Raw genomic sequence first — 17,178 nt, forward strand, 5'->3', positions numbered from 1 at the left:
GTAGAAAGTAATCTAAGAAGGAAAAGATGCACCAAACCCATAGATTCTCCTAATGTGCAATACCTGTCCCATCCAAAAACCCCGGACGCAAAATTTAAATTTTACCCCCATGCATTACATTCCATGCAGGAATTTCGTGCGTCTTAGGGTCAATTACCACCGATTTTTTGCACTAAAATAACAAAGAACCTGTAGAATCTTCAGTCAGTCGTACTGATACATCATCAATTCATAGATATTTCGCTGTATGACCGTTGTACCCCTCCCCAGGCTCAGTTTATCCGTCAGCTACCCCCATTAGTCCATAAATATTGGCAAGAACAATGGCCTTCTTGTTTTCGGCTGTGGAATGGTCTAATGGTTTTAGTGGCCGTTCCCTCTTGACCAAATTTCCGTATCTCGCACTCTACAATAACAATTCAAGCCAGGTACGTCCGTTACCCATCCAACGAGTAAGAAAATACCCTCATGCTACGACCACTAAATTAAAGAAGAGCAAAGTAGAAGAGACTTGTGGGCCCAAATGATTACGATACACAATCATAATTCCATCCCTCACCGCAGACCGTGGACCTGCTATTCCTGTTCCCCTCCCTTCCTCTGCCCCAAATTCTGAAATCTCCCTCTGTTTCCACTCCTTTTATCCGACCCAATTCCATTCATCGATCCCTTTCCTTAAAAACTATGATTCCGTACCAAAGCACCTTCCTTCCTTCACTACTTTTAGCAGCTTTCTTCTTCATCTCCACCGAAGGCTGTAACCGGAGTTGCGGCGAGAACAGCGTCGTCCCCTATCCCTTCGGCTTCTCCCCTGATTGCCCTATCCTCCTCAACTGCAACAGCACGGCCGATATCCTACTCGGCGGATTTCCCGTCCTGAACTTCACATCCAAGAGTGTCCTCGTCTCCATCCCGGCGAGCTGCGACCGCCCGATCCAGGACGCGCAAGACCTCTTCGGGAACAACTATGCGATGATGTTGGGGAACGGGTTGTTCCTGCGGAACTGCAGCCCCGCCGCCTCACCATGCCTCTTCCCCAGCGAACTCATTTCTGAGCGATTAGATCTCGCAAAATGTGGACACAAGGGTGAGAACATAAGCTGCTACTCTAACGGAACGAAGGATGGGTATCTATCCAAAGACATCATCACCGAGACTAAGTGTGAATCGTTGTTCATCATGGCGAGGTACAACGGGATTATCAAGTCCCAGCCGGAGCTGGTGTTCGGTGAGGCGGAGATCGGGTGGTGGATGGACGGCGGCGAGTGCCGGTGCTCCGCCAATGCGACGTGCACACGTGTGAATACTGCGGTGCCCGGGAAGACGGGGTACAGGTGCTCGTGTGACCAGGGGTTCTTTGGAGACGGGTTCCGCGCCGGCGACGGCTGCCGCGAAGGTTAGTTCCCTCTTCTCTGGTTCCGTTATGATGCTCCGCGAGTGCACTGGAGTGGTTCACTCAGAATGATTCTAGCGTTACGTTGGCGTGACCGTGACCGTGACCGTGACCGTGACTTGAGGCCGCGGTGGATCGGAACCAAGGCGCTCACGAGCGGATGGTCGAAGAAGATGATAAAATATGATTTGCTCTGTCAATTCGATCTATATTTAATTTATCATAAAAAAAAATTTAAATTTAGATTAAATAAATTTAGAGTTGGAGAATATCGATCAATCTCGCTCACGCCGACTTACAGTCGAAAATACCGACCGACCGGCCGACCGGCCGACCGATCGATCGACCGATCGATCGACGACTATCGACCGATCGAGGATATGTCGGTCGGGCAGATCCTTCCTGCCCTCCCGACCGACTGCACCAGGGGGTCCGATGTCCGACTCCCGCAACGTGCCCGACTGACCGTCGGAGGGATCCGAATCTCTATCCGACGCCCCTCAGCTGGCCACCGACCCAAGGTCGGTCGATTCCTCCAATCGCCGTACTTCTGTCAGAGACTGTCGGTCCTGACAACGGCACGCGGCACTGCCGCCTAGGGGCATTATCCCACCTAGGGTATGGGTCAACCCTAGCGATTTGACAGCCCCACGACGATTTGATACCTTTACGGTGACTCTAGCAGTCTACAGTGAACTGACAATTCCTCAATTGTCCGTGCCATTAATAACGGCGCCATGCCACGCCCCACTATATATATCGGAGAAGGCAACAGTGCTAGAGGTCCTTCCGAAAACTCTCAGGCTTGCTCTCTCTCTCCCTCTCTCGCTGAGCTCCTTGTTTTTTTCTCACTGTTGCCTAGTCTCCTCTCTGACTTGACCGTCGGAGGGTCCTCGCCGGAGCCGCCTCCGGTCAGTGCGGACTTTCTTTTGCAGGCGCTTGTTCCCGGTGATCAGACGATGAGGGGATTGGCCGCAACAGATTGGCGTGCCAGGAAGGGGGGGCCAGGAAAGTTAGTGCTTCATTGACAGCACGAGGGACAGTAACCCCCACAGAATTCAAGATGACAAAGACAAGAGCTCAGCGATCGAGGATCACTGGATCGGCGAGGCACTCTTCCCGTCGGGAAGAGGCCTCTCCTCCACCCTCCACGGTGGAACCTAGCTCTCCACACCCCGCGGTGACCACGGAGGCGCAGATCGCGGCGATCGTGCGACAGATGACCGTGCTGACGGATGCGGTCAAAAGCCTTCAGCAACAGCCGGTCCACCTGCCGCCATCACCGGTCGGGCAACCGGCAGCACGTCCGATGCCCTCCAGGAGTAGCCGCCGACGCCCGCGTCGATCTCCGTCGCCTCCGCAGGAGCACCTGCCACAGCGCTCCTACAGAGAGGAGGAGGGGTGGCCGCGGCACGACGTACCCCGGTCCCGACAGCATTCTCCCTCCCAGCTAGAGCGAGCAAGGAAGGAGAAACGCCCACGAACGCCATCCGCCTCTCTCTCGGATTCTTCCGGAGACTCCACTCCTGGGGTCTCCCAGCATCGATGGACAGACGACTACGAACGCAGGTTCGAGAAAATCGACCGTCGGCTCGCACAGCTGCAGGTGGACGGGCAGAAGTCTTCAAATGACGTTGACTTCCAGACCGTCCAACCTCTCTCTCGACTCATCCTCGACGAACCGATCTCCAGTCGATTCAAGATGCCGCATGTGGAGCCTTACGACGGCTCCATCGACCCAATCGACCACCTAGAGAGCTACAAAGCTCTCATGACGATTCAAGGGACAACCAACGCTCTCTTTTGCATCGGCTTCCCTGCCACGCTCCGCAAAGCTGCCAGGGCCTGGTACTCCGATCTTCGATCGGGAAGTATCCACTCCTTCGGGCAGCTCGAGCACTCTTTCGTGGCTCACTTCAGCACCAGCCGGAAGCCGCCGCGAATGTCGAACAGCCTTTTCTCCCTCAAACAGGGAGAAAACGAGACGCTCCGACACTTCGTGATGCGATTCAACGCGGCCACGCTTGAGGTCCGGGATCTCAACGAAGACATGGCTATCTCGGCCATGAAACGGGGGCTGAGGGCATCCCGGTTCACTTACTCCCTGGACAAGACCCTCCCCCGGATGTATGCTGAGCTGCTGGAGCGCGCGTACAAGTACATGCGCGCGGACGAAAGAGCCTCCGACCAGCGCTTGACCGAGTTCAAAGGCCCGAAGGAAAAGCGGAGAAAGGATCAGGACCCCGCCGAACCTAGTAGGCCCCCGACCGACGGTCGGGTCTCGCCCCCGCGATGAAACCAGAAGTCGCCCCGACGGCAGACTCCGAGGCCGACACACCCCAGGTATGACTCCTACACTCCTCTCTCTACTCTCCGTGCGCAGATTCTAATGGAGATCGAGGGAGAACAGTACCTGCGACGACCTCCGCCTCTGAAGGCAAAAGGCCTCGACCGACGGAAGTACTGTCGATTCCACCGGGGCCACGGCCACAATACCGAGCAATGCATCCAGCTTAAGGATGAGATCGAAGCTCTCATCCACCGAGGGTATCTCGATAAATTCTGGAGGAACCCGTCAACTCAACCAGTCGCCGATCGACGACTCCAACTGACTGAAGAAGCGACGACTAATCAGCCAACGGTCGGGGTCATCAATATGATTTCCAAACGACTTGACCCCGGGATGTCTGCTGGAGGGGAGCCGACGAAGAGGCCGCGCCTGGACGACGTAATTACCTTCACGGAAGAAGATGCTTGGGGCATCCAAACTCCCCACGACGACGCTGTTGTTGTCTCGGCGACAATAGCGAACTATGATGTAAAAAATTTTTTTGTAGATAATGAAAGTTCAACGAACGTTTTGTTTTACTCGACCTTCTCCCGGATGCGACTATCAACCGACCGACTCAAGAGGTTCCTACGCCCTTGATAGGCTTCGCCGGGGATGCCGTCGTGACGGAAGGAGAAATAACCCTGCCCGTGACGGTCGGCACTGAACCACGACAAAGCACGATTCATTTGACTTTCACGGTCGTCCAGGTACCTTCGGCCTACAACGCCATCTTTGGAAGACCCGGACTAAACGCCCTCAAGGCGATTGTCTCAACGTACCATCTCTTGGTCCGATTTTCGACCAAAAATGGAGTCGGAGAGGTGCGCGGAGACCAACAACTCGCTCGCCGATGCTTCCAGATCTCTGCTCAAAGCGACGAGTTGAAGGGCTCCCTGACGATCGACAAATTAGACCAACGGGAGGAGGGAGAACGGGGCTCACCGGCCGAACAGCTCATTCCCATCTCGATAGCGGAGAACCCCGACCGACAGGTATGGGTCGGGTCTCAGCTACCCGACCCAGAACGATGACGGTTGGCGGAGCTGCTGAAGGCCAACGCTGACGTATTTGCTTGGTCGGCAGCAGATATGTCGGAGATCCCCCCGAAAACAATAATGCACCAACTCAACATCGATCCGACGATGAGGCCGGTGAGGCAAAAGAAAAGGTCTTTTGCTCCTGAAAGATAGAAGGCCATCAACGAAGAAGTGGACAAGCTACTCGAGACGGGCTTCATCAGAGAAACTACATATCCCGATTGGCTCGCTAATGTTGTTATGGTGAAGAAGGCCAACGAAAAGTGGAGGATTTGCATCGACTATACCGATTTGAATCGGGCCTGTCCAAAGAACAGTTTTCCACTCCCAAAGATCGACCAGCTGGTGGATGCGATGTCCGGATTTTGACTGCTCAGCTTCATGGATGCCTTCATCGGGTACAACCAGATCCGGATGGTGCCCGAGGACGAGGAGCACACTGCCTTCGTGATCCCCAAGGGCCTCTACTACTACCGAGTGATGCCCTTCGGGCTGAAGAATGCCGGCGCCACCTACCAACAACTTGTCAATAAGGTCTTCAAAAATCAGATCGGGCGCAATATGGAAGTATACGTGGACGACATGCTGGTAAAAAGTGCGCAGACTGCAGATCATGTTCGAGACCTCGAAGAGGCTTTTCGCACTCTACGACAACATCGAATGAAGCTGAATCCGACTAAGTGAGCTTTTGGAGTGACCTCGAGGAAGTTTCTCAGGTTCCTCGTTTCTCAACGAGGAATCGAGGCTAACCCTGAGAAAATAAAGGCAATCATCGACATGCGCCATCCGAACATCAAGAAGGAGGTCCAGCAGCTGAACGAAAAGATCATCGCTCTCAGCCGGTTCATCTCTCGATCGGCTGAAAGGTGCCTCCCGTTCTTCAAAACTCTTGGTCGGATGAGTGCCAACGGGCCTTCGAGGATTTGAAGAGCTATTTGACTTCCCCGCCGTTGCTTGTGAAGCCGGGGGTCGGGGAGACATTGTATCTCTATTTGGCCACTTCCTCCGAGGCGGTCAGTTCGGTGCTCGTCCGAGAAAATGAGAGCCGAACTCATCAACCTATCTACTATACCAGCAAAGTGCTCCGCGGTGCTGAAGCTCGATATTCGGAGATGGAAAAGATGATTTTCGCCCTGACCATCTCCGTGCAGCGACTCCGCCCATATTTTCAGGCGCATGCCATTGTGGTTCTCATCAATCAGCCCCTGAGGTCGATACTGCGCCGACCTGATACATCGGGATGACTAGCGAACTGGGTGATGAAGCTCAGCGAGTTCGACATACAGTACCGGCCGCGACCTGCCTTAAAGGCCTAGGTCCTGGTCGACTTCATCGCAGAATGCCTGACGAACGACAAAGGGTCGGAAGACGTGGACCCCAGACGAGACGCGATCTCCAGGCCCGACCCGATCTCCACCTGGGTACTGCACATCGACGGAGCTTCAAACGCTCAAGGGAGTGGGGCTGGGTTCCTGCTCACCAACTCGGATGGGGTAGTCACCGAGTACGCCCTCCGATTCGACTTCAAAGCCTCCAATAACCAAGTCGAGTATGAAGCGCTCCTCGCCGGCTTGAGGATGGCAAGGGAACTTGGGATCGACAGCCTTCGAGCATTCTCCGACTCTCAGCTGATCGTGGGGCAGGTCAAAGGCGAATTCGAGGCGCGAGATCCAGCCATGGCAAAATATCTCCAGAAAGTGAAGGATCTCGTGACGCGCCTCGAGTATTTTGAAATCTCCCACATCCCTAGGTCGGAGAACGCCCGGGCCGACGCACTCTCCAGGCTGGCGACCTCGGCTTTCGACTCTTTGGACCGGACGTTCGTGGAGAATCTCGAGCAGCCGAGTATCGACAAGGTCGAGGAGGTGCTACAACTGGCGGCTGAACCAAGCTGGATGGATCTGATTGTTCGGTACCTGACCGACGGCATCAGCCCCGAAGATCCCGCGGAGGCCAGGCGGCTCCGATGGTCGGCCTCCCAATATGTGATCATGGATGGCCGACTCTACAAAAGGTCGTTCTCCCTTCCCTTGCTCAGGTGCTTGGGACCGACCGACGTAGATTACGCACTCAGAGAAGTGTACGAAGGAATCTGCGGGAGTCACTTGGGGGGCAAATCCTTAGCCTACAAGATCCTACGACAGGGTTACTACTGGCCCACCATGAGGAAGGATGCGACTAAGTTGGTTCGAAAGTGTGAACCGTGCCAGAAGTATGCCCACATACAACACCGACCAGCCAGCCAAATCGCTCCTATCGCCGTCCCATGGCCCTTTGCTCAATGGGGGGTCGATATCCTTGGTCCTTTCCCTCCAGCATCGGGCCAAAGGAAGTTCATAGTCGTTGCTATCGACTACTTCACCAAGTGGATGGAGGCCAAGCCCTTGGCGCAGATTATCGAGTGCAAGATGGAGGACTTCGTTCAGAAGTCCATCATCTTCAGGTTCGGATTGCCGCATACCATTATCACCAACAATGGACGATAATTCGACAATCAAACTTCAGAGACTTCTGCACGAGGTTTCACATCACGCACCGACTGACTTCAGTCGGGCACCCACAGTCCAATGGCGAAGTCGAGGTGACCAACCGGACCATACTACACGGGCTCAAAACCCGACTAAATGAAGCCAAAGGCCTCTGGGTCGATGAGCTGGGCTCTATTCTGTGGGCTTATCGAACGACCCCCGCGTTCCGACCGGGGAGTCGCCTTTCAGTTTGGCCTATGGGACGGAGGCGATGATATCACTCGAGATTGGGCTGCCATCTACCAGGATCGAGCGGTATCAAGAGCCGGACAACTCTGATTGCCGGAGAGCCGACCTAGACCTCCTCCCCGAACTACGAAACGAGGCTCAACTTCGCATGGCTTCATACCGACAGAGGGTAGCCCGATATTACAACGCCAAGGTCAAGCCAAAGCTTTTCAGGCCTGGAGACTTAGTCTTGAGAAAGGCAGAAGTCTCGAAGCCCCTGGACCAAGGGAAGCTAGCTCCGAATTGGGAAGGGCCCTACACGATGGCGGACACCTACGGGCCAAGGGCTTACCGGCTGGAAACTCTGGAAGGGAAATTGATTCGCCGAACCTGGAACGTTGACAACCTGAAGTTGTATCACCAATGAGCTTTGTACCTGTTCATTTGGAATGCAAAACCAGCTCCAAGTTTTGGAGTTTTCACTCTTTGACTGACGATCGGCGCTCGCCAAGAAGGCCGAGTCCCGACGTCCCGACTCGGACTTAATGTCCACGTGGAACCGACGGTCCGATCGCCGACGATGCATCGAACGCTCACAAGGGCCGAACCGACCACGACAACGGGAGTTAACACTCCTTCTACGATCAGTGTTTCGGGCCAAACGATCGGCTAACTTGCTGACTGAGCCCCGACCAAAGAAAGGCTTAACGCCTGCGCGATTGCCGTCGCGACTCACCGACTGAGCTACGACCGGTCGAAGGATATTCGGCTTACCACCGTCTATCACACGAAGCGACCACTGTCGCATTCATGACTCACCGACCGAGCTACGGCCGGCCGAAAGATATTCGGCTCACCACCGTATATCATGTGGCACAGTGTAAGTACCCGACATAAGGGTATCAGGATCCGACTTATCATCATTTCTCCGACTGGACGCGTCAGACGACATCTGACTGAATGCGTTGAAAGAGACCCGACTGCCAAGTCTTATCCGACGGTCGGTCGGCTTTCGACTCAACGAACACGTCCGACTCACAGCCAGGCGAAAGACGCCTGACTTGGGCCCTCGACCATCGAAAGGCCGATCCAAAGTCGGGACTTGTTCTACCTTCGTGGCGGCATGAATTACCGAACGTCCTAACTAATCTATATGGGTTAGCGACTTACATGTTCGAATGCATTCCGCAACACATGGAAAAAAGAAAGACATGCAGAAGGGAAAAGTTCGAGTCCAAAAAACTCTGACTTTGATTTCATTAAAAATCAAAATAAGCTTACAAGTTGGGCCAAAGCCCGGATACAAGCTGGAGCAAAAAGAAAAACAAAAATAGAAAACCGACTAGTCCTCAGAGTCGGCCTCCTCCACTGGATAACGACGGGGGGATGATCGGCGAACTCACTCTGACTTCAATAGTCGGGGCCGCCCGATCTTCGGTAGCTCGCTCTGCGTCTTCTTCGGCTTCTGCCCTGGTGGTGAGGCCTCCCGATGCTGGGTCGGCCGTCTCCTCCGCAGCTGGGGCCTCCGACTCTGGCAGAACAATGCTGCTGAGATCAAGCTCTGAGTACAGGCTTCGAATAGCTTTCCGAGCATCCTCATACCCGACCCAGTACGAAAGGAAGCCACTCTCCAGAAGTTCTTCTCGGTACTCTTTCGAGTCACGGAAGTCTTCGATGGCCCGACCCAGGGCCTCCTTCGCCGACTCCGCTTCTGCCCCTCGCGACGTCTGTGTCGGCCTAGGTGACGGACAGACCTTCCTCGGCCTTAGCAAGATTTTTGAGGCTCACTCGGAGCTGCTCACGGTCGGCCTCCAGCTCCTTGGCGAAGCTGTCCCGCTCGTGCCGAAGCCGATGGACGGTCCGAGACTTCTTCTTCGCGTCATCCCGGGTCGACTGCAGCTCTGACTCCGACGTCGCCAAGGCTCCCTTGAGTCGGGAGACCTCCTCCGAAAGTCGGGAGACCTCCCCCTCGAGTCGGCCCTCCCGTTCGACTGACTGCTGCAGCTGGTCGACCAAGACGACCTTGTCGGCTTCAACAGCCGTGACTTTGTCTCTCCAAGCTGCGCGCATGTCGTCGAACTTTCGGTATCCGACCTCTAGCTCGGATATGTTGTAAACCAGCTGCACAAAACAAAACCGACTGTCAGGAGGCCGAGCCTACGGAAACCACGTTGGAAACGAAGGAAAGAAGGACTTACCCGGATCATCATCGGGTAGAACGAAGACAGCATGTCGGAGACACGCTGGTTCTTCATCGCCTCGATGTCGGCGGGAAGGAGGAGCGCCAGGCACAGCCTCCTGGCCAAGTCGTGGTTGGCCAGGCCCGATGCACCTTCGGGGAGTGGGAAGTCGGTCGATCCTCCACCGTCGGCCGACCGTCCTTCGTCGCCCGATGCCATAGGGGCCTTCCCTCGACCGGACGCCCAGGCCCTGACGTCGAAGATGGACGGCAAGCTTGAGCCCGACCGAGTCTCGACCGATGGCACGGTAGCAGCGGGCGCAGGTCGCTCGGGCTCGTGTGCCTCCTCCCGATCCTTCTCCACCGGCTGAGCAGCCGGTGTGCCATCGACCGACTCATCGGCCGCCCTTCTTTCGGGCGAGGCGGCGCCCTCGCCCGACGGTCCCTCGGACGGGACCTCGATGAGCACTGTCGGTGCCGACAGTGCGATGACGGACTCTGCCCCCGACCCAGTCGGTTCGCTCGGCGGAGCTACGTGGGGCCTCTTGGGAGGCCGCTACGGCCCGACCCCTTGCGCCGGTCTCTTTCGAATGGCGTATTGACGTACGTCAGCTGCCATCAGTCTTGATCTCGGCGGCATATCTGCAAGCAACGACAGACGGTCAGCACCATAAAGAAAAAACAAAGAGAAGAAAAAGGGCAAGAAAAATGAAAAACCAACCTAAGCGAGGGATCGGGTTGAGGCCGGCGTCGTACAGGGCCTGCTCGGTGACGAGCTCCCTCTGCTTCGGCACCGAGATGTCCTTTAGTCGGTGGAAGTCTTCCCGATCCTCGGCTTCCACCCGACTATTCTCGTTCGATTCGGTTCGGAGATTCCCCAACGGGCAGGAAACCCCCAGGGAGCGGAGGAGGATGCGAAGAAGAACTGGTTCTTCCATCCATGAATGGACGACGGAAGATCAGTGATGAAAGAAAGCCCCTTCCGAGGATTGAAGTACCACCACCCTCGGGCTTTAGGATGGGGTCGGAGGACGAAGAAAGCTCGGAAGAGGAAAATTCGAGGATCAGTCGGCAAAAGCCGACACAGAAGAGCAAAACTGACTATTAGCCGAACTGAGTTTGGCGTGAGTTGTGCCAGGCACAGTCCGTAATAGTCAAGAATATTTCGGACAAACTTCGGGACCGAAAAATGAAGGCCGGCCCGGAGGTTCTCCACGTAGAAGGCCACCTGGCCCTCAGGCGGGCTGTTAACCCGACCGTTGACACCAGGGGCGAATAGCCGAAACTGTCCGGGATGCAATATTGCTCCCGAAGCGATCGACATTCGGCTCCGAAAGTGAAGAAACCTCCACCTCCGGGGTCGACCGAGGGTCGTCGTCGGCTCTCCCCGACCGACTGCCTCGTGGAGATGTTCTACCATGGACTGGAACAAAAGACGAGGAAATGAAGAAGAAGGTAGGGAGGAGGAGACGGTGAAGGTGATGATGGCCCCAAGAAGAAGAAGAGGGAGCTCCTAAGAAGAAAGGAAGCAGAGAAGAGTACCTGGAATGAGGGATTACACGGGCAGAGTCTCGACAGCAAAGTAACGGGGGGGGGGGGTAAAAACTGAATATGGGCGACCCTGTATATATAGTACCCCCGACGGTCGAGATGAAGGCACGACCAATGAGGAGTCCCCAGATCTCGCCGCGTGGCATCATCCGGGCCATCCGTCGGCCCGACGGTCCAACACACCCATCCTCAGATCAAGCAACGTCACCTCAATCCGCTCCAACGACCCATCCCAATGGCCACATGCCACGTGGCGCGGAGGCCGTGACGTTTCGTATCCCAGAAGGGGCGGCGGGAACGACGATTTTCCTTTTCGATGGGACGAAAATACCTGACACCGACAGGACGTCTGACACCGACGAGATGTCTGACACCGACGAGGCATCTGACACCAACTGGACAGCTGACACCGGCGAATCGCCCGATATTCATGAGACGCCTGACATCATATCAACCTGCGGTACGGTCAGAACCTGGCACACAGAGGATCCACTCCTTTTCGCCCGACGCTGCTGCCCAAACGAAGACATCGACCAGCGCACCGTCCGACTCAGGAGTGGAGGGGGGCAACTGTTGGGGAATACCGCCAATCCGCTCATGCCGACTTACAGTCGAAAATCCGACCGACCGACCGATCGATCGACGACTATCGATCGACCGAGGATATGTCGGTCGGGCAGACCCTTCCTGCCCTCCGACCGACTGCACCAGGGGGTCCGATGCCCGACTCCCGCAACATGCCTGACTGACCGTCGGAGGGATCCGAATCTCTACCCGACGCCCCCAGCTGGCCACCGACCCAAGGTCGGTCGATTCCTCCAATCACCATACTTCTGTCAGAGACTGTCGGTCCTGACAACGGCATGCGGCACTGCCACCTAGGGGCATTATCCCACCTAGGGTATGGGTCAACCCTGCGTTGGACAGCCCACGATGATTTGACACTTTACGGTGACTCTGACAGTCTACAGTGAATTGACAATTCTCAATTGTCCGCGCCATTAATAACGGCGCCATGCCACGCCCCACTATATATATCGGGGAAGGCAACAGTGCTAGAGGTCCTTTCAAAACTCTCAGGGTTGCTCTCTCTCTCTCTCTCGCTGAGCTCCTTGTTTTCTTCTCACTGTTGCCTAATCTCCTCTCTGACTTGACCGTCGGAGGGTCCCCACCGGAGCCGCCTCCGGTCAGTGCGGACTTTCTTTTGCAGGCACTCGTTCCCGACGACCAGACGATGGGGATTGGCCGCAACAATGATCATAAATAAATTAATCTATTTAATTTATTTTTATTTAGATCAGATTCAGATTTGAATTATCTAACCTACTAAATCCGTTTAACCTATATAATTTTTGGATTGAACTTGTATATTATTAATTGGGTCATCAAAATAGCCTGAGTAACGAGCTAATTGGACTCTTTCACTCCGTGTTGCGTGATATGGCAATTGGACCACATCAAATCCTACAGTGGATGGCACGCCATGCTACCACTTGTATTTTATCGATTTTCGATCACACCATACCCACACTATCCCTTGTATCTCGTCAATATCCTAGATCCTATGGCTAGGGTTTTCCGCGTTCTTACCCTCCCTTTATTTCTTCTTTGCCGCCGCCGTTCCAGAGATTGCCGAGGCCGAGTTTAACACATCGATCGAGCTTGCCGCTTACTGGAGGTGAAGGAATCGAAGATGAAAGAGGTAATGGGACATCGACCGAAGTACTCCCCAAATGCCACCACCTATGTTGCCATTAAATCCCTCTTCTAGGTTTGCTCCCTCCTCTCCCTTCTCGATGACAACGGTGTTCCCTTCCCACCCACTCCACCGCTATGCACGTCGTCCACTTCTCTTGCTCCTTGCTCCAACGACATCGGCAGAAGCTATGGCCTGTGGATCCCGCTGCCATGCAGCAATGATCGGTGACCCAGTGCCCAGTGGACGGTGCCGTGGTGGTCCACTACGCCCATGTGGTAGCGGTTGGGAGCTCGATGGAGGGGATCATGGTGGAGTTTGGAACAAAGCATCGGAGCCGAAGGAGGCCAAGGAGCTCCGATCGAGCAAAGCAGGAGGCGATGAGAGTACGATCAGGCGAAGGCTATGGAGCAGATTTTTATTTTTTTATTTTTTTAAAACAAAGCTATAAATGGGTTGGATTTTATTAGTCTTTTAATTGAGTTATAATCAGGTTATAAATAGGTCGGATCAGATAATCTGTTTATTAAATAAATTGAATTCAAATTTTAAAGTCTGATTTGTTTAATAAACAAGTCGGGTTCGGATTCAAAAATTTTTTGATTCGGTCCGTATCTGATCTGATCCGTTTATATCGAATCCGATCCGATTACCACCCTTAATAGTGGAGGCGTAATTGGCTATAGTCAGCTTACGGCATGCTAGACGGCTACGACGATACTGCTTGTAGTCAGTCTAGCAATTATTTTAATATTTTTAATAATAAAATTTTTTAAACATCTTTTTTAGAATATTTGATTTTGAGAAGTATCACTTATGTTCTGTAAATAGTTTTTATTAACTTATAACCTTAAAATGAGTGGTTGTTATGTCATAAGAGTGATATTCTTAATATGGTTGAGAATATTGGTGGTTGGATAAATAACTATTTTTTTTTTTTTTTTGGTAAACTAACAAATTACTAGTCTTTGGTGTGAGCGATGCACATGAGCCCCTGGAAAGCTTGGAAATGAGGAGTTAAATTATCGTCTCTTTCTGGCTCTCTGATTGGAATAATGGAGGTTCATTGACTTGCCTTTTGATGATTAAAATAGACTTCAGATTCTCTCGAATTCGCAAAGGGCTGGGTTTTCCATCACGGCCATCCATGATTGATACGATGGTCGTGATTGAAAGAGCCCCCATTTTATATATATAACAATGTATAGGTGGGGCCCATCCAATCATGGCATCACACCAATCATGGTTGGTCATGATTAGAGAACCGGTACTCTCCATTCATGTGAGAGCTGAAAAGGATGCTTCCCAAATGCTTAGCATGTGTCTGATGTTAAATCTTTCACATTATATATGAAAGGATTTTATTATTTATTTTGCTGGAATAATATTAAAAAATGGTTTTTTTTTCTTTCTCTCTTAATATCCATCCATGGGGCCCGGATTTCATTCCTTTCACCAACCATGTCTTGAATATACTTCAATCTCTCTACAAGACAACTTTTAATTTTTTTAATTCCAAGTTCACATAGCCTCCACATTCACTCGAATAACGTACATATAAGAATATATCTAATACTTAGCGGGAATTTCTTCTTTTTATTATTATTATTATTATTTTTTTTTCTTTGGGTTGTGGTGTGTGTTGGGTGGGGGGGGGGGTCTACATTTGGCTTCCTTCCTGACTCGCTTTCTTTTCCTCTTATTTTCTAGCAGGCCTTGCGCATGAAACATGCTAAATACTCGTGGACTAGAATAAGAAGTAATTTATTTATTTCAGACAATCTTAAGTAAAAGAATAACAACTATTTATTCCAACTCCTTGAAGAAAATCATTGCATTCTTTTGCTGTGATCTTGTTTTCCAAATACAAGTCTCACGCCAATTCAGAAACCAATATTATATTATATGAACATTAATTTAAGTGAATCCACTATAACAGTCATTATTAAAATACTATTTTCTGCTATTATTGCAAATAACAAACTTGCAGCACCCTATAATTATCAGCGCATAAGGGTAATAGCAAAACCTAGTTTTTAGAAGAATGGAGACGTGTTGACATCCAGATCCTACTTTATCCTTGTAGAAATATGGTTTGATGCTACTAGACCCATTAAGATTGCAGTTCAACTACGACTGACCAACTGCAACCATTTATGGTATACAACTGCTAATTAGATATCTCCAGCTTTGGGATTGCAATATTTCTTCGATGGCATAATGTATCTTGTTGCAATTGTCTGCAGTTGAGTCATTGTATAATTCGATGATCATAAATTTGTTATATCATGGTCACATGTAATTAGGGTTAAAAAAATAAATAAATAACAGATGTTTTGAGTTTAGAAAACCCTACAAAACTGCAGTGCAAGTAATATAGCATAGATAGCTGACTGAGAGTTCTAACATTTTTTGTTTTGTTGTCTCCTGTTGGCTTACTGCAGTTCAGGTTTCTCGATGCAGTGCTTCAAAATACATATCAGGCAGATGCACCAGAGTAGGCTTGTTCATTTCAGGTAACTATCAATCTTTAGTGCTTCACGATAGTAATTCATAAATGGAAAGAGATCACATAATAAAGTAGGAACAAGCCAATTCCAACTCTGGTCTCCAATCCTAGGACTGGGCAAGCACAATATTATGATCAACCACTTTATTAATGTTTAAGATCAACAAGGAATTTGCTCAGCTTTAAGAATAATTGTTCTTATTGCTCATAGCCAAATGTGGTCCTTCTAATACAAGTGGACCTCTTGTCTACTTAATGTCTGACCTAAATATGAATGGTTGTTAAAGATTGAATAGCTTTTCTAGAATAGTATCATGGACAAAAGGCAAAAAAAGAATAAAATGCAACTAGTCTGCCTCTTCCATGTTATACAATGAGCTTTGTGAATTTTGGACCCAGCCAACCTAAACCATTAATACGTGGATATCAGTTGTTATGTCTTATATACAACTGGAGTGATATAATTTCTATTTTTGTTTAAAGTTTCAAAGCTTCGGAATAAAACCTTCTGCTGCCCTTGCTGAAAAGATCTTCCATCAACTAAGAATTTTAAAACTAAACTTCGATGGTTATATGCAGGTGTGGGCTAAGCCTCTTGTTTATTATCCCTGGAAGTTTGTGGTTATACTGGCTTTTCAACAAAAAAAAACTAATCAAGATAAAAGCCAAGTTCTTTCAGAAAAATGGAGGCTTGTTTCTACAGCAACAAATCTTACGTCAAGGGTCTAATGCAACATTTAAGATCTTCAATATAAAGGAACTAGAAATGGCAACCAACAACTTCAACGAAAGCCAAATCCTCGGTCGTGGTGGATATGGTATTGTATACAAGGGTGTTTTGCCAAGCAAGGAATAGTGGCCATCAAGAAGTCCAAATTTGTTGACGAGAGCCAAATCGAGCAATTCATTAATGAGATAATCATCCTTTCTCAAATCAATCATAGAATGTTGTCAACTCTTGGGTTGCTGTTTAGAGACTCAAGTTCCATTGCTTGTATATGAGTTCATATCCAACGGAACCCTCTTCCACCATATCCATGGTCAAAGTCATGGTTCTCAATGCCATGGGAAGTTCGTTTAAGGATAGCTGCAGAAGCTGCTGAAGCATTGGCATATCTGCACTCGGCTGCTTCAGTGCCAATCATTCACAGAGATGTCAAGTCCACAAATATACTATTAGATGAGAATTATAGAGCTAAAGTATCAGACTTTGGAGCTTCAAGGTTAGTCCCATTTGATCAAACACATATTACCACCTTGTGCAAGGGACATTGGGATACTTGGATCCAGAGTACTTCAATACAAGCCAGATAACAAAGAAGAGTGATGTCTATAGCTTCGGGTAGTTCTTGCAGAGTTATTAACTAGGGAGACTCCAGTATCTTTTGCTAGGTCAGAAGATCAGAGGAATCTAGCTACTTTTTTTAAATTGATGTTTGACGAGCAGCACATCCTTCAATTGATAGAGCCTCAAATTTTAGAGGAAGCTGGAATGGAGCAACTCTTTCTTATTGCACAACTGCTAGGAGGTGTTTAATTTAAAAGGAGAAGAAAGACCGACCATGAAAGAAGTTACCATGGAGTTAGAAGGGCTAAGGAGGTTCCATAATCAAATAGCTAGCTCCCCAAAATCTCAATGAGATAGAGGCACTCGCTATGTGAGATTGGACCTTCAAGTAGATGCATTACTGAGGAGGCAAGCAGGCAATATAGTTTAAAAGATGATATGCTAGCTTCCATGGATCTCCCAAAGGTGATGGATTGATGAGAAACCACTCTTTTTGT

At 50.7% G+C, this 17,178-nt stretch overlaps 1 protein-coding gene and 1 pseudogene across 1 annotated transcript; both read left to right on the forward strand.

The window, feature by feature from the left end:
* Nucleotides 1-602: 602 nt before the first annotated feature.
* LOC140857595 (wall-associated receptor kinase-like 14) lies at nt 603-15,621 on the forward strand. The gene is made up of 2 exons (XM_073256839.1): nt 603-1,396; nt 15,329-15,621. The coding sequence occupies exons 1-2, from the start codon at nt 685-687 to the stop codon at nt 15,439-15,441; spliced, it is 825 nt and encodes a 274-aa protein (XP_073112940.1). The 5' UTR covers nt 603-684; the 3' UTR covers nt 15,442-15,621.
* Nucleotides 15,622-16,040: 419 nt separating this feature from the next.
* LOC140857412 (wall-associated receptor kinase 17-like) lies at nt 16,041-16,739 on the forward strand (annotated as a pseudogene).
* The last annotated feature ends 439 nt before the right edge of the window (nt 16,740-17,178 follow it).

The sequence above is a fragment of the Elaeis guineensis genome, chromosome 4 (assembly GCF_000442705.2).
Source record: "Elaeis guineensis isolate ETL-2024a chromosome 4, EG11, whole genome shotgun sequence".
NCBI classification, from domain to species: domain Eukaryota; kingdom Viridiplantae; phylum Streptophyta; class Magnoliopsida; order Arecales; family Arecaceae; genus Elaeis; species Elaeis guineensis.